The 22,688-nt window shown below is 29.6% G+C and overlaps 2 protein-coding genes across 4 annotated transcripts in view; one reads left to right on the top strand and one right to left on the bottom strand.

Annotated features, from left to right (window-relative positions):
* Positions 1-8,792, top strand: LOC126844229 (pre-mRNA-splicing factor CWC22 homolog). Of its 2 annotated transcripts, none has more exons than XM_050582250.1 (13): positions 1-140; positions 1,261-1,531; positions 1,628-1,758; positions 2,040-2,262; positions 2,327-2,455; positions 2,537-2,725; positions 2,819-2,972; positions 3,073-3,234; positions 3,360-3,583; positions 5,568-5,848; positions 5,935-6,036; positions 6,147-6,375; positions 8,571-8,792. In XM_050582250.1, the coding sequence occupies exons 1-12, from the start codon at positions 130-132 to the stop codon at positions 6,373-6,375; spliced, it is 2,106 nt and encodes a 701-aa protein (XP_050438207.1). In that variant the 5' UTR covers positions 1-129; the 3' UTR covers positions 8,571-8,792. The 2 variants fall into 2 exon arrangements, with proteins under 2 accessions (XP_050438207.1, XP_050438206.1); XM_050582249.1 differs by having other exon boundaries at positions 6,147-6,334; positions 8,571-8,791.
* A 506-nt stretch (positions 8,793-9,298) lies between these two features.
* LOC126844231 (probable nuclear hormone receptor HR38) overlaps positions 9,299-22,688 on the bottom strand; it is a 29,427-nt gene continuing 16,037 nt past the window's right edge. For both annotated transcript variants that reach the window (XM_050582251.1, XM_050582252.1), the window contains exons 3-8: positions 14,211-14,911; positions 12,913-13,109; positions 12,368-12,669; positions 11,261-11,463; positions 11,003-11,181; positions 9,299-10,885 (exon numbers count right to left, since the gene is read on the bottom strand). In XM_050582251.1, the coding sequence (XP_050438208.1) occupies positions 10,626-10,885; positions 11,003-11,181; positions 11,261-11,463; positions 12,368-12,669; positions 12,913-13,109; positions 14,211-14,911 (1,842 nt within the window). In that variant the 3' untranslated portion in view covers positions 9,299-10,625. The remainder of the gene's footprint in view (positions 10,886-11,002; positions 11,182-11,260; positions 11,464-12,367; positions 12,670-12,912; positions 13,110-14,210; positions 14,912-22,688) is intronic.

Raw genomic sequence — 22,688 nt, 5'->3', positions numbered from 1 at the left:
CAAATATTGTTTTGCTAGCGATATCGATATATCGTGTATACTTAAATGTTTACGGAAACGGACACGGACGTTTGAAGAATTTTAAGTAATATTAATATTAATACAAGTTTTTCAAACAAATTACAAGTTATGGACAACAGGTAAATAATATACAGTTAAATGTATTAATTAAATAAATATTAAATAATGCATGCAACACTCGTTCTAAAGCGCAACATTAATACCTTAATACATTCATATTTGTATACATAATAATGTAAGAATAGAAAATATTGTTAATGCATTAGTACGCACAGAATTGCTATAACATTTTATACTTCATAGTTATTATAGTGACATTTAAAGTGGTTTGATAGAGTGTGGCCGGACACTGTGCCACGGATAACCACCATTTGCTTACTAAACTATTTTTTAAAAACAATAAATTTAACTATAATCCAATACCTCGACCAAGTTACATAAAATTATGCTCCTAAAGAATCAACGCATTTGAGTTATTTACTATTTGATATTTTATTTATTTCACTGAATTGTCCTATTATATTTTTAAACCATACTTGAGACATTGATATTTTATTAAAATATAGCTAATATTTGCCCTTAGTTATCAGTTTTTAATATCACTATGAAATGTACAACAACCTAATTTATATTTATATAAATTAGGTTGTAAGTTATATTTGTAAAATATTTTTTTCCATTAAACTTGTAGTGCTCTTAATCAATATATCTGTTATGATATATACTGCTAAAGTCTTAATTGTTAGCCTACTTGCATAAAATAAGAATGTATTTAACTACTTCAGTCAATTGACTGTTAACAACTTAAATTTGGATGTATATCTATTATTTGCAGATATTTTTTGTCTATAAATAAAACTAATATTGTTTGTATGAGATGAATCTGCTATACATTTAGCTAATCATTTGTAATAGTTATTTCAATCAATTCATTTTCAATCAATAAATTGTTTTGTTATGTTTTATGTTCAAGTATTTATTTTTTATTTTAGTTATTTTAAACAATTTTTCAACATAAATAGTTATAAAGACAACTATAATAGTTAACCCTCCATTATATTTATATGATACAATTTTTATCTAAAATTATATTTTATAATTATAATTAATAATTATTATGATAATAAGACTTGTTATTAACTAAATAATTTGCTTAGTATTCATAGTGTTTCATTATAATTAATATTTGTTTCTCTAAAAATTGAAATATTTGATTGCCTAATTGATGTGTTTTTTTAGGGATGAAGATGTTAAAATTGGAAACCCATACTATTGTGGTGGTGATATAAAAGGTAGTGATGATGAAGACAAAGATAAGAGGACAAGCAGACATCATAAAAAGCATAGAAGTAAAAAGAGACATAGAAGCAGCGATGATGAAAGAAGTAACAGTGATTACAAAATTGGAAAACGGTATTATTCTAGGCAAACTCCAGATGTCCAAAGAAAAAATAGTGAAAGTTATTGGAATAAATATTCTAAAAAAGAAAATGAAAAAGATAGAGTTAAAGTAAGTTTCAAATGTTGTTTTTAAAAAAATATACATATGCTATCGTCATAAGTTTTACAGTAAGTACGTTTAAAATAATAAAATATTATTTTAAAGAAAGAAAATAAAGAAGAAATTCCTCGTAGCCAAAAGAAGACTGTCGACCTCTTGACATCAAAAACTGGAGGGGCTTATATACCTCCAGCAAAATTAAGATTGATGCAAGAAAGTATTACAGATAAGTCAAGGTAATTTTTTTAAATACTTAAAAATTAACGATATTGTATTTTTAGTTAAATGTTTTAAAATATAATGATTGATTTATAGGGTTATTCATATTTAATTGATGATATTGCATTTAAAGTACAATTATTTATTAAAAAGTAGATACTCAATAATGAAATTATGACATTTTTATACAATAATTATTTACATGAATTTAAAAAAAAAAAAAGTTGAATTCATTAGTCTAAAGAACTAATAAGTAATAATATTTTTACCTACACTAATTCAATTTTTTAAACTTTAGTGCAGCGTATCAGAGAATTGCATGGGAAGCATTAAAAAAATCAATACACGGTTTGACCAACAAAATAAATGTGGATAATATTGGTAAAGTTACCAGAGATTTACTACGGGAAAATATTGTTCGTGGTCGTGGTTTATTGTGCCGATCAATAATGCAAGCACAGTTGGCTTCGACTACTTACACTCATGTATATGCTGCTTTAGTAGCCATTATCAATACCAAGGTATTTACTCATCAACTATAATTTTTTTTTAAATAATGTTGATTTTATTTGTACATTTTTTTAGTTTCCTAACATTGGAGAATTACTTTTGACAAGATGCATTATACAGTTCAAAAGATCGTTTCGCAGAAATGAAAAATCACAATGTATAGCATCAGTGACGTTCATAGCGCATTTAATTAACCAGAGTGTAGTATGTTTTAGAACCACGCATTTTTACTAAACGATAATAAAAAACATTTTTCTCGTAAATAATTTCTTACACTTTTTTTAGGCTCATGAAATTTTAGCTTTAGAATTGCTGACTTTATTTGTTGAGTCTCCAACAGAAGACTCTATTGAAGTTGCTGTAGCGTTTTTAAAAGAGTGTGGCCAAAAAATGAGTCAAGTTAGCAAAAAGGGAATGAATGCCATTTTTGATATGTTGCGTAATATTTTGCATGATGGAAAGCTGGACAAGAGGGTAAAACTTATTTTGTAAACAAGAAAATAAAAAAAGCCTTTTCTAAATTATACAAGTATTAACCCTATCTGTGCAATATTGTTTTTAATGCAGGTTCAATACATGATTGAAGTAATGTTCCAAATACGAAAGGATGGATTTAAAGATCACCAAGCTGTAATAGAACAACTTGATTTAGTACCTGAAGAAGACCAATACACTCATTTAATAACTTTGGATGCAGCTAAAGATCCACAAGACATTCTTAGTAATAATTAAATCAATTTATAATTTATTTTTTATATTATACACTTCTATAGTTTTTTAATGCAATGTTAATCAATAAACAAATATTTGTTTTTAAATAGATGTTTACAAGTTTGATCCAGATTTTGAAGCTAACGAAGAACGATATAAGGCATTAAGAACAGAAATATTAGGATCAGAAAGTGAAAATGAAAGTGGCTCAGAAGACGATGATGATGGTGATGATGAAGATGATGAAGATGAAGATAATGATGAAGAAAAAGGTAGGAAATGAAGTTTAACTTAGGAAAAAATATTTATTAATGTATTTTGATAGGTGGTAATTAGATAATCTAAATATTTTCTATTGCATTTAACATTGACAGTTCTTTTCATTATTATCATGTAGATGATGAAAATAAAGTAATAATTGACAGCACTGAAACTAATATGATTGCTTTGAGAAAAACTATATATTTGACAATACATTCATCACTTGACTATGAAGAATGTGCTCACAAGCTAATGAAGATGCAATTGAAGCCTGGACAGGAGATAGAAATGTGTCATATGTTTTTGGATTGTTGCGGTGAACAAAGAACATATGAAAAATTCTTTGGACTTCTGGCACAAGTATATAATATGTTTTATTAGAGTATAGTTGTATAATTATATTTAATTTACAAGAAAATGCCTCGACTAAAAAGGTCGTTTGCCGAAATTGGTGATTACAAGTTAATTTTTAGATATAAAACTGTGGGATGTGTTCGGCTAGATTGATTGACATGTCGGAATCCGTTTGTTCTTCCTAAAATTTTCGACACTCTAATATAAGGTGTTTGACATTGATTACAGTTCCACATGCTATGTAGGGCTTAGGCTCTACTTTGTTCATGGGATATTTACCAATTATGTCCTATTCTTAAACGTGTTAGAATTTTATGATGTTCTCTTGTTAAATTAATTGGGTTTATCCATTTTTCTGTGGACTGTTTAATTTCTCTCAACTTAATCTCTCTAAATGAAAACGGATTAATTGTGCTATAGATTTGTTATTATATTTTTTAATTTCTTTTTTTTAAGTGATATTTACAAAGAATGTGTACAGTTTTAACATAATTGTTACTGGCTGCTTGTTTGATTGCCAGATCTGTTAGTTGAGAAATTAAGGATTGTATAACTTACTCAACTTTATGTTTTCACAATGAACCACTACATTTTCATTGTCCTGAATTAGTTACTTAGAAAGTTCTTTTGATAATACACACTCGTTTTTTAGATATTTTGGATACAAATATTATGTTGGCTGTTTTAGTTATTTTACCTATTTTTAAAATATATTTTTTAAATTGTATTTCATTGTTTTCTATGTAAAAAAATACAGTTGTTTTGGTATTGAAAATTTTTGTTTTGATGATTTTGTTTTCATTATTTTTTGGCTTCTATCAATTATTGTTTTCTGTAGAATTTCTTTGAGGAGATGCAGTAATTGTTTGTTTGGTTGTTTTAGATTTGGTTAAATTTTGATTAAGTATCTTGAGATTGAAATAGTTTAGACGTTTTAATGCCAAGGCAATTTAGTTTGTTTATACATTTTATGTTGGGATAGTACATTATTAGTTATAATATATTACCTTCATTGGCCTTGTACATGCTATTTAGAAGCTATAATTTATTGTGTAACATCAATGGTAACAGTGAGCACACTTGCTACTTATACGATAGAGGACATTACTGTATATATTTATTATGTAACTGTTTCCAGTTTATAGCAAACTAGTCATGTGACGAACCATGATTTTTGAGTTTGATTTGAACCTGAATAATTTTGGGGTACATAGCACTTTAATCGGGAATAACTACATAAAAAAAAAAACAAACTATTTTGTACAACGCATTGCAACTACTAAAATGTTATATTATTTAAAAAAGTGAAATTAGAAAGGGAAAAGGATATTACCGGCAAATTATAATAAATATTGGTTTTGGATTATTTTACTAAGATAGTGAATTACACAATGAAGTTAAAAGTTTTTTTAAGTGTTAGAATTTAGTTTGGTTTGAAATTAAACAAATAAATAACTGATTTTACCACGGTTGTCTTAAGTTTGCCATACTTTTTTTTGTCATATGTATCGACTTCTGTGTCTCTTATTTCATAAATGACATCTGTAAAAGATCTTTTTTATTGTCAGTTAACTAGTGATTTTAAAATACAATTTATTGTTACTTAACAATAGAAATAAAGTATTTTATTAATGATACCACTTATTACAAATAATTGGGTATAGCCGCCCTATATCTTAAAACTTGACAGTTGTTTAAACAACAGTTGTTTTAATATAAATCCTAATTATTTATGTTTATCTTTGGAACATTCTACACTTTTTGTTCTTTCGGTTATCATACATCTATTAATCTGCGACCATTTATATGTTTTAAAGTTTCTTAATACTTAAAAAGACAAAACTGATAAAAGATGATTTACATTTAATGTAAATAAAATTGTGTAGAGCTTTTAGTGCTCTGAATTATTTTTTATTTTATTTAATGAAAAAAAAGAGGCCCAAAAAGAGTGTTACTACAATTATTTCTAGACAAATATTTTTTTTTTCAGAGATTTTGTCAGATCAACAATATCTTTATTGCACCATTAGAGAAAATATTTGTTGACAGCTATGCGACTGTACATCGTCTAGAAACAAACAAATTGCGTAATGTGGCCAGATTTTTTGCGCACTTGTTATTTACTGATTCTATATCATGGTCAGTATTGTCAACAATACATCTAAATGAAGACGAAACAACTTCATCGAGTAGAATTTACATCAAAATATTATTCCAAGAATTAGCAGAGCACATGGGACTAGCTAAATTAAATGCACGTGTACAAAATCCGTAAGCAAATACTTAATATTAGAATTGAAATAATATTGATATTGACAAAATTTTGCAAATTTATTTATAACATGATTTTTTTCCAGAGAACTGCGAGAAGCATTCGAAGGAATTTTTCCAAAGGATAACCCTAAGCATACTAGATTTTCAATAAATTTTTTCACATCAATTGGTCTTGGTGGTCTTACGTGAGTATTGTAGTTGAATATACAATTAGTGTATTAACATACATGTTGTATTAAACAATTGTAATTAAATAAATATAATTATAATGGTCATTATAATTTTGTTTTTATAGCGATGACCTAAGAGAATTTTTGAAAAATAAGCCGAAACAGTTACCTGCAGTTGCTAAAGTAATTGATGAACTATCTGAATCAAGTGATAGTTCAAGTAGTAGCAGTAGCAGTAGCAGCAGCAGCAGCAGTAGTAGCAGTAGCGGCACCAGTAGCAGCAGTAGCTCCAGCAGCTCTAATACAGAAAAAAGTAACAATAGAAGTATTAAGTTAAAAAAAATTGCTAAATAGGTAATATTTTCCATTTGTGATTGTAACAAATGTTAAAATGCATGAGTCTTGACTATAAATAAATTGTTTTTTTTTTCAGTAATTTATTTATTTATTTATTGAAACACGCCCGAGGGCATTGAGTACAGTTATATATTATAATACACATTTGACACATAAGCATTAATAATTACAATAATTTTAGGTAATTAAATTAAGTAACCATAATATTAAATTATAAATAACAATAGGTGATAAAACCGTTAGCCTATTGACAATTAATAAAATACAGATAATTAAAACAGTTGTGTACCGGTTCGCAACTTCGCCTGACAGAAATGAAAAATGTCCATGTTGTTATCTAGATGGTTGCAAGAGACCAGAGCTCTGTTAATGGGTAAAAAAAAGCCATGTAGTGACCTGTGTTTTGCTATAGCAAATGTTTGCCGGGTTCTGGAATTAAATGAAGGAACTGATATACCAATTAGGTTCATAGCTGTGGTCAACGACTGTACAACTATTAGGAAGTTTTGAGTTAATAAACCTTAGAAATTTTTTTGAACACGTTCTATTTTAACAAACATATTATAAAATGACACAATTTATTTCTATTGTACCTAATTCACTGAAGTGAACTTTCTTATTTTACTCCAATTATTAGTCTAATACTTTCACACATTCATACAGCAACAGAAATTTTTTTCGTAGTTTATCTATGTTTCCATAATATTTTGATTTTTGTTTTCTCTGGGTAGTTATAAAAACTTTTGACATTTATTGGCAATGGTTAAGTCTCTCCTTTCCCTATGATTCGGTCTCTTTCCTTACCGCATGATTCAAATCTCTTTCTATTGTAGCCATCTGTAGCTCTATCTCCAGAAAGTCCGTATTATCGTAGGTTTCAATTTCAATATTTGACAACATATTTTTTTGGCTTGGTGATAAATGAATATTTCTATGCAATACGGATGATGTAACCAACATAAAAGCGTTTTTTCTATTTTTCTTATATTATGGTCTAAGTTTAAACATGATGTTTAACCTACCTTATCTAATTGAAAGAATAAGACTATCACAATCAAATAAAAAAGATTGTCGACTCCCCATTGTTTGTATGATATGAGTTACAATAAATGTATCTAAAATAATGGATAAATATTATGTGATATTATAAAATTCATAAGTAATGAAGCAATGACATTTTTATCTTAATTTTATCTAATTCATTCACGTGGTAAACAAACATTAAAATATCATATGTAGGGCCTAGAACTTAATGTTTATTAAATTAATTAGTTATTAATAATTACATACCTGCTATTTTAGCTCTAAACCAAAATACATTATGCCAGTTGGATTTTAACTCAGTCTCAAATCTCAATTTGGGCTGGGTTAGGTTTAAACCGTTGGTTTTAAACGAGAGTGTTGAACCACTTATTATTATATTAAATTTATCCGGTAACATTCAATCAGGCTAATTTGACATTAATAATATGCTTAACGTAAACAATTGTTCGGACTGGGCTGGCTTCAATTTTATTTTGAATCGGTTGAAATTGGTGATAGGTGCATTGGTATTAATTTTCAGTGAGGATACAAATTCCAAAATATTTAAAAAGATTTAACAAAAACTTTTATTTTGCAAAAAAATAAAAAATAAAAGTTATTTTTTAACAAAATGTGGTAATTGTATAATTCATAAATATAAGTTGTATGAACAAACGTTAATTTTTAAAACAAATCTAAAACGTTGATATGAAAAAGTTCAATGAACAAATCATTTTTATAAGTTCAGTTTAAGGTAACGATTTTTGACTGATAAAATATAAAATGTGAAAACGTTTTCATTTTAACTATTCATTTTCGTTACGTTACGCAACCCTGCATAAAAGTAAATTCTACTTAAAAAGTTAAAGTTATGCTTAGAAAATGTAAATGAAAATTGTTTTGTCGCTGTCGTAAAAAGTACAGAAAACGTCACTTACGGCAAATAGTCTTTTAAGTTTAACAGTCATTACTAATATGTGTTATCTGTTTAGACACCACCAGAATACTACACTTTCGTACGATCGTTAACAATTTAAAGAACTGTGACTAATAAATTAATAAATATGTTCTTATCAGTTTAAAATGATACTAGTTTAGTCTGAATAAATAATATATTTAAAATATAGCTAACTTATAGATCTAAATTAAGACTACCTACTTTGTTACAGCTAAGAAAAAAACTGCAAGCCACTCAAAGCAAGGGACTGACAAGTTCATCAGTAGGAAACGTTAGAATTGATGTAAGAGTTTTGTATTATTGATTATTATTATATGTAAAATAATAAGTCACAATATTTAAGACTGGATTTTTATGTTGTAAATACTTGTCTTATATTTTTCAAATTGTCAACCATTATAAGCAATTGTTTTTTTTATTTCTATGTTTATATTTATAAAAAATGTAATGACTAATTAACATCAATAATAAAAGCCGTGATGAATAATACAATTATTGTTACAACAACGAGTCTTCTGTATAAATAATACACTTTTTTAAAAATATTTTTCATTGGTTAGCTTCATTACTGCCTTCTTGAGAGAGGTTTCTTAACTGATTTTGTACTCAAAAAAAAATGGTATCAATAAATGATGACTAAGGCTTAAGAAGAGTTAATTGGAAAATTGAAATTATTATACCAATTAAAATACAATTGATTAGTTGAGAATGTACAGTGATTCTAATAAATATTTGAATTTATTTGGCTATAGGTATATCAAGAATAACTAATACCACAATAGTGGGTATCACTAAATGAGTTATTCTTGTATGTCCTAATTCTTAGGAATCAAATTTTGTTGACGGCATTTGCAATACATTGAATATATTAAATAAAAATAACAAAAATTAATTTTCAAAACTTTAATTTATTAAATCCAAACTATGTCACATAAAAAATTATTTGATAGTTTACTGCTACAATAGGAATGAAACCAATAAAAAACATTTAACAATAAATAATCATAATCCTTACAAATTATAAGCATACAAAAAATAGATAAAACTATTTTTGATTTTAATCAATTTGTTATTGTATAAACTAAAGATATTAACAAAAAAAAATGTCCAAAAATGTTTTATTATTACTATAACTTGCATAGGCGTGGACAAATATTCTGGACGAGTAGTCATATTCCCCCCCCCCCCCCAAAAAAAAAAGGTTTAAGTGTTCTATATGACGTGACTTACAACTGAGAATCAATTCATTCTCAATCCCCTAATCACGGGGGTTCATAGCTATAATTTTTTAAGACTTGCTAAGTAATTTGTTAAAAAAATCATACCTGAATCAACGAATATAAAAATCATATAAATAGAAAGTTACTGCTAACCGTAAAAGTGAGAAGAGTGGTGAATGTATTTATACCGTATGAGAATATGGTTTATATACACAACATAGGGATTTTGATAGGGGATATGTTAGTAAGTTATTTGATCGGTACCTATAAATTTTAAGATAAGATGATAAGTGAATTTTATGATGACAACGGTCTGAGGGTGAAGGGCTCATCTGTGCAGGGTATGGATAAAATTATAGTTTATACTTCCCATGTCCACGCTTATGTCTTGCTACACTAGTTATTTTATTTATAGGTTATTCGATTTAAAAATTTGTCTAAGTAGGTAATTAATTGATAAAATAAATGCATCACTCCTCTAAAAACTAAAAACGCACACATTTTTTTTAAATATTACAATTAATACACACGGGCACGCGTGTGATTTATAGGTACACTAATTTGCAAGCAACAATTAAGTTTTACAAAAAACAAAAATTGTTTATTGATACAAATAAATGGATGTATCTAAATATTATATACAAAAAAAAACATAATTTAATTACAATCTAATGCATTACCACACGTTGGTATATATAGGCAATAATATTTATATAAATAAGTTATAACTTTAACAACACGTATAAATAATAATAATAAAATAATTATATGTATTCATATTATAAGGTTTGAATAATAATCGATAAAATGTACTTAACACTAAAACCCAATGACAAAAAAAAAAATAATAATAATAAAAAAACAATAATGAGACGCGGCCACAATAATAATAAAAAAAAAAATCATTAGGCTATTACACTATTTTGCGAAGACAACAATAATACAAAAGATAGACATAACAGTGACAAGATTACAACTAATTATAATACGTAGACGGACAAATTCATATTTTAGACGACGTTTAGGCTGAAGTAATGTGTAACGTTTCAAAACGGTAAACTAGCTATAAACATGTTTTCAATTAGAGGCGGAGCGGGTACCAGATCCTCCAACTTCAAGTAGAATATCCTCTGAAGGCCTTGCACGCTCAAAGAACGCAATTCTGGCAGTTTGGCCAACAATCTCGAAAAGTAATAAGATTTGCGTTGCGAATCCGACATGGAATAAGCGATGTGCTCACGTAAAGCGTTGATGATTTTCATTTGTAGCTGTTCTACTTTTTTGGCTTCTCGAAGCCCATGGCGTTCTAATGAAATAATAAAAAAAATATATATATTTTAGATTCAATACCGGGAAGGTTAAGTAGTGGGCAATCGAAAAGAAAAACGCCTCTACTAAACGTGTAATATAGTAGGTAATATACCTGTAATCAATGTTAAGGCGCATATACAAGAAAATGAGGATATGTCAATTTCCAACGAGTGTAGCGACTGACTGAAATCCAGTATAGCTTGTAGCCAATCGCCAAAGCTTCTGTGGCATTGTTGTTTCTCCAAGACAACTCCGTTGCAAAATATCAATTTTGTGTCTGCATATTTAGTCCTGTAGAAGTGGTCGGTATTAAAATGTATTACACCTACCACCGCAAACCGTTAAACATTAAATTGCTCCGGGTGCTTACCTATAGGCTAGTCGGAGTACGAATAACTCTAGGGATGCTGACTGAAACAATAAATCTTGATCTGTCTTGCACAATGTCTTATAGCCCGGTATTTTATCAGCAAAATGCTTAATCACTTCAACAGAAGTCGTGAGCAATCCGAAAAATTGTTGAATTTTTTCCGCTTCTGTTGTCAATGACTCAAATGGTTTTGAATCATGATACTAAAAACAAACGACCATAATTTAATTAACCAACGTGCACTAAAATTAAAAACTCGGTTAATTATTTTTTAGCTAACAGTAAGCATATACTATAATGATGACCACCATCACATATCACTGGAGTTCATTGCGTGGCAGAAGTATTATAGTAGAGAACATAGTATGGAATTGCCTAGGGCGGCCATATTTATAGGAGATGGTTTTGATGGCATATTTTACAATGATTAATTGAAAAATACAAATTTTAAAAATAGTGACAGGATGCCAAATGTCATTCGGTTATATGTAAATCAAATTGGTTGAATAAGCTGCAACCTAATATTTAATACTCGACTCTACGGAACACAAGTTAAATTAAAAAAAATATTAGCAGTTAAATAACATATTTGAAATAATTTAATATTTTTGCTTTATGGGTATAACATAGACAAGAAGTTTATACAATGTTTTTATGGAATATAATTAATTTAATTGTTTCAATATATTATTTTATATGTCAATACAATATTATACAATTTGATTGTTGCAAGAATCTAGTACATATTTTTAGCACCACTTGAGCGTTAAAAACATAGATTCCCCATTAATTTATATATTGCCTCATTTCTCATATAATTATTAAGGATATTGGATACTCATTATATTGAAAAAATATATAGTTGGACCAAGCAGATGTTTGGTTAAAGCAACTCCACATTTAGTTGGCCCAAGTATGTATTTTTTTCAGTGTAATACCCATAATAATTAGACTTGTTATCAGTTTTAATTAGAGTTATCGTGTCATCTAAATGGTTGCAGTATTGGTCCTTATTATTTCAAAAATCCCTTGTACTCTCTTTTGTATGGGTGGGAGGGGCCGAGGGGGAGGGGGGACGTGCGCTATTACCGATGTTGCTGGACTTACTTGGGAGTAGTCGAGGGATGAAAAATCCGGATTGGTGTCGACATGTGCTCGTACAAGCGCTGTGATGAGAGACAACGGAGGACTGGGCGGTGATCCGTGAGGCGACTTTGGCTTTGACGGCAAACGACCACGGCGGCCCTTTAACGAATCTGTACGCACCACTTCTTTGACCATGCCCACCTGCAGACATTTTTGGAAACGGCAAAACTGACAGCGGTTCCTCCGCCTTTTGTCTACTGGACAATTTTTGTCGGCCAGGCAAACGTACTTGGAGCCCTTCTGAACGGTCCGTTTGAAAAAGCCTGAACACCAAACGGACGGGTATAAATATAAAATGGCCAAATGGTTAAGTTTTCTCCGAGTCGAATATCATCACACAAAGGCAAAAACAATAATGGTAAATGAACATTTTTAAATTATTAAGGTATCGATAACCGTGTTGTCGCTTAGACTTGAACGCGCAACGCGATAAATATAGGTATTGGGTGCAGTATTATTTATACAATATTAGGTACCTATTGGGCACTGTATTTATAATGCTATACCTTTGCATCCTTCGCACGTACGCACTCCATAGTGCTGACATGCTGCAGTGTCGCCACATACGGCGCATAACTGGGACGGAGATGAGGGGGCCATTCCAGTAACGTTCCTGGGCAAACACAAGTCCTGCGATGAACAATCGTTGGGCACGGCTACCGGTAACGGATTCATGGTGTGTCGTATTTTCGGCGATAAACTCCTAAAAATAAAACGAAATTAAAAACTCAATGGATGGGATATACGGCTTAAGAGTCAAGACCCTATAGGACACTACAGAGTTGTAGACAAACATGAATAAATATAGATAATATGCTGACACAAGTCACCAGCTCTAGGAAGACCGAAAAAGAACAGGGTGGATAAACGAGGTTTGATAAATATAAACACGGAGGACACAATGTGTGGAGTGAATTAGCGATGAATAGAGAGACTTGTGGAGAGAGTTGCTTTGGATGGAATAAGGCGAAGAACAAGACAAGTCACAAGAGCATACTTACTGCAATTATGTTATTCGAGTACTTAAGATGAGAACTCCTTAACCGTAATATAATATATTAGAAGCCAATAATATTTAATACATCTGGTTGACAGAGTTTTGTGCTAGGACATTAACAAAATAACGGTACATTTGGTATTTACGGATAAAAGTCGAACCAGCTGAATTTCAGTAAGCACTTTTATGATAACTATGTCAACTATGTCTGGGGTAAGTACACCGAAGCCTCTTGATTCGTACAAACATTGTAATATTATTAAGATGAACACCGCAGTAAATATATCGTCTAACGGTAATTAAATTATTGGTGTATGTCAAAAAGCACGATACTTGAAAAAAAGGTGTTATAGAAACTAAAAGGTTTTCTATTTAAGTGGCTATGGAATTATAATAAATGAAATCACTTTTAAAGAACAATTTTAACTTATTTTTGGATTTTTTTAATAAAAAAAAAATTTGATTGCAGATTTTAAAAAAAATGTACATCCGTTCAGCCTCATTCAGATCTAACTACAGCTACAATTTTCAGATCTGATTATTAAAACTACAACTAAAAATGCGAAATGATGAAAATTCTATAATGCTTCTGGGGGGGGGGGGGGAGGACAAATGATATGCTCTGTGGTTTTAAAACTGCTTGTACTTTTTCCACTAGCGTGGTAGCGTAGTGACTTCTTTATATTAGTACCTACACTGTGGTTAGATAATATAACTTATAATCTCTTGAATTTCAAATTTGTTTTTTAGGAGATATAGTGGGCTTTAATTAAGATCTATAATTGTTTTAAACAAATGACGGTTTACCCTGTGGAATCCGTTCTGTGCATCATCATTGAAGTCCTCCTGGGCCTGGCAGTGATATGCAGTTCAGTGGCGAGTTGCATCGACGGTGGCTGCTGCTGCTGCTGTTGCTGCGGATGGTTGATTGGGTGCATGGTAACGTGCTCCACCATCAAGTTGGCCTCGAATCCTACACTGTGGTCGGGGCCCGGGGAGTCGGCGGCCTGCGGGGCTATAGCGGCACCGGGAAAATGCTGATAATGATAATCGAAGTGGACGATCGGGAGCGTCGGCGGTGGCGGTGGCGGCGGCGGTCCGTGGTGGTTATTATGATGATGATGATGGTGATGGTGGTGTGGCGGTTGTTGCTGCTGTATGTGTTGGTGGTGTTGTTGTTGGTGATGGTGGTGGTGGTGTTGGTGTTGGTGCTGGTGGTGTTGCTGATGCGGCGGTGGGTAAACGGACGCCGCGGCCGGCGTCTGAGTGGTCGCGTACTCGTCGTCCATCTTGAACCCTACGCCAGGACCGGCGGCGTACGTTTCTTGAAAACTGGGCAACAGGCCGGCGGCAGTGATTGCATTGTGCGGATGGGAATCGTCAACACCGGAAACGTCAGACAATACTCCGTGCACGTCTGACAGTGAGTCGATCTCTTCGTTCAACGGCAGCTCTGAGTAAGAAGCACCGGTGAGCAATTCGGCAAACGTACTTGGCGTAAATGTGCTCTGCGAACATTGAATACATACTACATCATTACAAAGGGAAACTCGTTCGGGTAATTAAACTGTGCAAAGTCAGGATTGTCTGGCCTGGAAATGGGAATTTTCCAGATGGCCTAGCTAATGTTGCTAAGACATTTTTTTTTAGCATGCAAAGTTTGTAAAAGATATCTTAAATGATCTATATAAATTGAAATCAGAATTTGTATGCAGTTAAACCTGGCTGAGACTTTAAATAAACAGAAAAACTGTATTAAAGCCACAGTTTTTGTATGGTTTCAACGAACCACTTGGCATATAATAATTAATATATCTTACTGAATAAGAAGGAAATACGGCTAAATTCGACATTTTCTTAAACGTTTATCTTTGAAAATGTTTATTTAAAACAGATTTTCATAAACTTTTTTAAGTATTCGTGAACAACGTACAGAAAATAGCCAAAACTGCCGTTTTCTTTAAATGGAGATTATTAATGAAAACATGACCTATTGCACAACAATTAACACTAATTCCGACTTCAAGAGAAACACTTTAAAAATTAATCTGTTTGATTCTCGTGCAAAAGTATATTTTCTTATAATATATTTTGTGTTAATTATAATAAGTTTGACTTGATCAAAACTTTTGTGAAAACCCAATTATAATTTAATACTTATGTTAACAATTCTAGTTTTGTTTGTTAATTAAAACTTGAAACAACACAATAATTATTTTTCGATTTTTTTGTGCATATAGAAATAAAATATAAAAAGTGATTAATGATTAATAATTACTTATTAAGTAATGAACAGCTTAGTAAACAATTTATTATTTCAAAGGATTGCATTGATACAATGGGCAGACATACAAGGTTTAGTGATCTTTAATATATTAATAGAAAAACTTAACCATTTTTAAGCTGGCGAGATATTTTTTAAAATCCAGTTATATTTAATTGATATAGATTTTAATTGAATTAGAACTGTTTCACCTAAAGTACATTGTTATTATTTTTTCATATAGCCTTCTACCTTTATTTAAAAGTAAATTTAAGGTCTTAGATAGAAAACTTTCAAATTTAACACATTATAATATTTTGAAAATAGCAACAAAAGTTTTGAATTTGTTAGGGTTTTTAAGATAGATATAACCGAAATAACCGAATAACAGTAAAAAATGACCTTTGTTAATCCTTCCTTCCAGCATTTTTCGGAACACTTTATCTTAGGACTTTGATCTGAATTAAACTGAAAATATGTCTAATGGTTTCTATAATATATGTACAATTTATTATAATTTTATTTATTCTATATTATAATGTACATCTAATGGTTTCTTTTTATACCTAACATACAAATTATTTTCAAAAGTATTAAGCCATAAAAAATTACTAGTATATTTCAGTACTAAAACGAGAACTCAACTTCTATAGGTAACAGTTTTTTGGTCGGCATCGCTGATATTAAGTTACTTATTATTAAGTTACTTATTAGATAGATATATTAATTCTCATCCCATTTACACATATAAATGATGTTCCCTCTTAGGATGGCTAATTGTGTGTCTCGGAGTGTCAACGTCAAATTAATGTTATAGCTATTAATTATACGTGTACTACAACTGACAACTTAATAATATGCTACTTGATATCCCTAATATGCGATGAATTCATTATTATTCACAATATTTAATATTATTAGATTTATTTTGTACTTCTTTTGTACATATATGTTATCCTTTTTTAAGTTACCTAGTGTATATTTTATTTACAACTCAAATGGTTTAATAATATACCACCAACAATAAATCAGTCAACTATTTAATGTATCTCAAAGAGAATATTGACATTGACCACATTATTACTTACATATATTATAATAATAGTTTTTTTTTTAAACCGTTGAAAATAATGTTTTACAATGATTTGAATACCCATTGAAATAGTTTTATTATATTTGAATGGAAAATAATGCATAATATGGTTAGGATTTTTGACACGACCTTTGAGGTGAACAAAATCCTAAGGTTAGGTTAGGTACTAGGGAAACATTACCAAAGTCAAATTGGTACAGTTATGTTGTATTCTAACTTCTACATCATAATTTAATTGTTGGATAATAAGAAGGTTCTAGGGGACTCATGTTTCTATAAAGGTTTTTTTAATGTAGGACGTAGCTTATGCCAACTTAAATTAAAAATGTATATGTCTTAAGATCTGTATCCAAACAGTTTGTATTGCACAAATAGGGGACTCATGTTTCTATAAAGGTTTTTTTAATGTAGGACGTAGCTTATGCCAACTTAAATTAAAAATGTATATGTCTTAAGATCTGTATCCAAACAGTTTGTATTGCACAAATAGGAATTTTGTTATTTTGATCATTTTTTTATCGGTTTTCTACAGTAAGTATAGTTTTTGTTTTTTTTTCACATTTGTTTTAGTGTTATACTATTGTTTTGGTTGTAGTGATAAAAACTAATTTCAATAACTTCGATAAAAAATAATTTAGTAATAATATTCGTTATTTTTCTTTTTTGTAAAGAAACATTGTTTGTTATGTTTAACGATTGTTATTCTTTTGTAAAACGTAAAAACTAATAGTGGTTATTTTTCGGAATGTATGATATTTTTAACGTTTTACATGTGTCATTTTAAATTTTAGACTTATTATAAAACACTAACACGTAGTTCAACTTAAGGGAATTAACACAAACAATTCAATATCATATCCCAGACAGGGCTTTGTGCTTCAAATTTTGAAATGTGATAAGTGTGTCGTTTCCAGTTTCATTTTCCTGAAGTTATAACAAATAACATTTGCACTACTAATAAGACCTAGAAGATAACCATCAAAATGTATACAATAATTATTAGGTAATGGATATTTTCCGAACCCTAATATGCTTGTAGTTATGAACAGATATTATGAATCGGTTAGGTAACTTTGCGCCAATATGCCGTATACATTAATTTAAGCTAATGAATAAATCATATAAATACGGGATGTTTGTAAAATTCATTCAAACATAATTAAATTGCAGATTAAAATGTATAGAATACAGTGAACGCGTGTCGTCTAGTGGGTGTTTTTTAATGAACCTTAATTATTAATATTGCATAATATCAATGAACATTTTGAGGTATAAACGCTCACATATATTTTGTTTTTGTTAACATTTATTTTTGTATAATATAACATAACCAATTGACGTTATTAAGAAAGATTTTTTTTTGCTTCTTTTGCGATTGTTTGCTGGAAAAAATCGGTATTGGAAAAAAATATAAATTTATTGACTAGCAAGAAAATAAATTAAAATGAGTTTCAACAAAATTTAGTAAAGATGTCAATGAACGAGTTAAAATATTAAAAATCAGATAAGCTTGTCGACATTTTACAAGGGTTTAATAAAATTCCATCCCTTCTAAAAGAAGGATGTACGATAATTGTTTAAGTTGTCAACGTTTGTCGGTAGTACTATGTCTTAAGAGTATCCTATACAAATTTAGCACTATTTGGACTATTTTGAAAAAAGATATGGAGCGCCGTAATTTTAAGTTAAAAACAACTTTCTCGATTTTGAAGATGAAGGGATGAACTTTTAAATTTTTTTAATCTAATAAAGTACTTTACAGTTACGATTTCTGATCTTAAGAGCTGCTACACGAAGAAACGGTTCAGTGGTTTAATCGAAGCTAAAAAACCTTATTAAAATATTTAATGTAGTATATATTTTATGGTACAATATTTAAAAAAAAAAATAAAACATTTTTTTTTGTTGAAATATGAATAAAAATCAATGTAAAATTAACGCCAAAATGTGTCTTTTAAGCGTGCGGCTTACAACCCTGAACCCACATGCCGAAATTATTGATGAAAACTAAAAAAATTTCGTATACCCTAATAGATAAACCTAAGGAAAAAAGAAATTTAAATTAGACTACGAATATATTGGAAATTAAAAACAAATTCAAGAGAGAGAGTTAATTTTGTAACAACAAAATTTCGTATACAACATACATACGAGTATACACACATATATATATATATATATTTAGGTTTTTGTATATTCACCTAGAAAAGCTTGTAATGAGTTAAAAGAAAATGTCAACAAAAAGTTAATAAATCAAACATTTGTCTTTCTATTTTGAGAAAATTGCGTTTAATGTTTAAAATACGATAAATTAATGAGTGATGGTAATTTATGACCCTATAAGGTTAATATGTTCAATAATGTTTTAAGGATTTAATTTTGAAAGGTTTCTCTTTTAAAAGATTTTGTTTTACTCAAGCCTCTCTTAAGATGGGTTTACTCAGGAATTTACTGCCTTGGTTTCACTTTACTTCTTAGAATGGAAGTTTTCTTTTACTGTACTGATTTTGTTTTTGCGCTTGAGTAATATATTTTAATTGTTTTTAAAATATTTTATAATAAAATGTACTTTTTCAACTATAACTCCGAAAGGCTGTAGACTTTGTTTTGCTTGTATAACATTTTTTGATTGTCATAAGAAATACAACGAAATTATAATCCAACATGGCTACAGAATTTCATTTAAGTCGATAATCTAAGGGAAACAAAGGGAAGTAAAAACAGATTTTATACCTTCCAGGAAAGAGGGTGAACCCTAATATATGAGCTATAGCTGCATAAGTTGGTTTTTGCAAATTTTATAGTCGAATTATGTTTTTTAAGAAACTTCTGAAAGACTAACATGAGATTGCGCCGCCACACTGTCTGATGCCGCCATTCAGTCAACCACGCTCTACATAGCTGCTTCCGCATCCTGGGGAAATGATTCAGAATCACATTTTACAATGTGAGCACATTTAGTTGTTGGACACTGGTTTGTAGTAAAAATTTAAATGTTCACTAAAAAAAATACACGTTTATTTTGCACATTTCGACAACATTAGGATATTCAAAAAATATATAACCACCTTAAAAATATTAATGTTACCTCTAGTAGTGTAAATTTAAAATAATTTCAAGACATATAGAGGAAGAATTATGGGTTAAGTTACATAGTATAATCTTTACAGCGGTGGTCGGTTAGATTATACATTAAAAATCGTATAGCCGTTTGGCATGTTAGCATACTTGCTCTGAGTATTATTGCCTATATTGTAACAGTAGGTGTTGACGATTTTTATGAATGGTGTAAGATTGCAGGCCCGTTTTATTTTTTTGCTATCCGTATTACACTACTCATTGATGTGCGTTCATAACGGAATATCCAAAATCAATTAAGTATAAAAAAAAAAAATCTATAAAACCCGTCGGCGGCGACTGGTTTCTATAAGCACTTGAGTAGGTAAACCTGCGACAAAAATTATTCGGCAGAACGAGCCATTCACTAACAGTTCTTTTTTTTACCAGCAAAAAGTAGATACTTAATACTTAATATGACATACAGATATGGTGAATGTTTAAAAGGAGTTGGAGGAGGGGGCTCATTATGATTCGAGTACGAGTTTCTCCATTCTATAATAGAAATATCAGATATTTGTTAAATTTGATTTTTTTCTTTTACATACTATTATTATTTTACGGCAAATCGCCATTAATTTCAATATCTTTATGTTTTAGCAATAGTCTTCAGAAAGTTTTTATTTTGTTTTATTTGTTATTGTGTTTTTTTTTTTGTAATTATTAAAATCGCATCTCGGTAAGTAAGTATAGTTTTGTAAGAATTTTGGTACCGATAAAGTTATAAATATGTTTTCTGACAGTTTTTCACATTTAAAAAACAAATAATGCTATTCACAGGAAGTCAATGGAAATAACATAATTTTTAATTTTTTTGAAAAACACTGTGAGGTTTAATATGGACATTGTTAATTATTGTTTGCGAAATAACTGTGCATACCATTGTGGTAATTGGGTTTTCTGTACTTAACAGTATTTTTGCGATGATATATAGGTACGAATAAATATTATGTTTAGTCACTGATTGAATTAAATATGTGGTAAGATCTTATTTCAGACTAAGCTCTGAGGCGATTAGGCACTGCATAACCTAAGCTAAGTAGTTTTTAATTTATATTTTTTAATATAATATAACATTGTTAAAAAAATGTTAAATAAGCTGCTACAAAAGACTTTTAGAGTTAGAAGTAGCATACTGTTAAGTTGTGTGATGTTATTGTCAAAAATCCAATTATTAGAATCTAAATTTTGTACTTCAAATTTGCAAATAAATGTATTACTTAAAGTAAAATGTTAATATTTTTAATACCACAAGTCTTAACATTATCGCACTATTGGTTATTGTTAGATAACTCCCAAACTGTAAATCATAATTTTTACATGTAAATATACAGTTTTCAAGGTTTTTAAAAGTTTTATTTGCTCGTTGATTGTAAATAAATGAGTTATGACCTATCGCACTTAGAGAATATAATAAATGAAGAATTATTAATAATATAAAATGAAATGGACTGCGATAGTAACATTGATAACATCGTTTGTTTCAAGCAAGTACATTATGATTTTGAGCGGTAGTCATTTTCGAAATTCCATTAGGCGAATATTATTATTACTAAATGCCAAACGCGTCATAACATATGGTGGAATTAATGGGAATTAAACTTTAATTTAGTTGTAAGTTGTGCAATTAACGTCAGCTTAAATCGAAATCCTTGCCTGAGAAGTTTTACCTATTAGGAAGTACACAAGAAACGATCGTTTCAAGTCTATGTGTATAAAATAATAATTATATATTTTATCACTTTGACTGTCAATAGCTAGTATACTATTCCATACCGATTGGAGGAACGGTTTTGTCTACATTTATTTTTTAATAACATCGATACACGGATAAGAGAAATCAGTTTGGTTCGTATTATTGTATATTGTAAAATTAGAAGATGCAAATTAATATTTAAATTGCTTTTTATCTACCATCAATATTACAGTAACTGTGCCCACTGTTATAGCAGAGGTATATTTCTAAAACGGTTCGAAGGCTAGAATATCAAGCTAACGAAGGAACAGCACTTGTGCTATACACACATTAAATACAAGTACCTATATACATATCCTTCGTTTAAATGTATTTTTTTTTGTCAATTATTAAGTGTATGCAATTATTTCGACATCTAGCGCGACAAAATATAGTATCACAACATTGGGTTTAATCAGTTACATCATTATAATGATAATATTCGATTTTCTACATTGTAACAAACACAATATTATAATAATAATATATCAAAATGTGCATTTAAATATTACAATATCACATAGGTAGTATACGTGTATTTTATTCGAGTAAATAAAACATACCTACGTCACTATATAGATAAAAATCCGCCCAGCCTGTCTTGTACGATTTATACGAATCCTATGATAATACAACGATGTTGTGCAATGCAATATGTCAAAAGATTGAAAATAATAATAAACACGTTATTATTGATAATGGTACAATCAATTATAACGAAGTGCCTAAATTTCATCCCGACGGTGCCGCTTGTGTTGGGAGATATTTCCACCTGTCACTCTTATCGGACGGCCAGTATCATTTCATCGTTGCAACCGGTTTATACACACACATACACAAAACTGCAATCCAAGTAGATAGAATTGCAATTATGCCAACAATAGTTGGACGACGTTCTCTTGTGTTTGTCAAAGTTAAAAAAAAAATAAATGATGATCGGGTCGTTCACCTTATGCTGTTTTCTTAATATTTAAAAATTATACAACACTTTGGACCTCCTATTGTGATAATACTATTAATAATAATAAAACACATACTATCACAAAATTTCATATAATTTGGTATGCATGTTAGTAT

This window comes from Adelges cooleyi, unplaced genomic scaffold (assembly GCF_023614345.1).
Source record: "Adelges cooleyi isolate 19-005CV unplaced genomic scaffold, UGA_ACOO_1.1 ACOO_flye_CR_arks_rails_tigmint_CR_PRNA_651, whole genome shotgun sequence".
NCBI lineage: Eukaryota > Metazoa > Arthropoda > Insecta > Hemiptera > Adelgidae > Adelges > Adelges cooleyi.
Note: the sequence above shows the minus strand (reverse complement) of the source record. Positions and strands in the feature narration are given on the sequence as shown.

Coding starts and splice junctions, on each gene's coding strand:
- LOC126844229 (XM_050582249.1), top strand. Junction 1,532..1,627: donor ATGAAAAAGATAGAGTTAAA/GTAAGTTTCAAA, acceptor ATTATTTTAAAG/AAAGAAAATAAAGAAGAAAT. Junction 3,235..3,359: donor AGATAATGATGAAGAAAAAG/GTAGGAAATGAA, acceptor ATTATCATGTAG/ATGATGAAAATAAAGTAATA.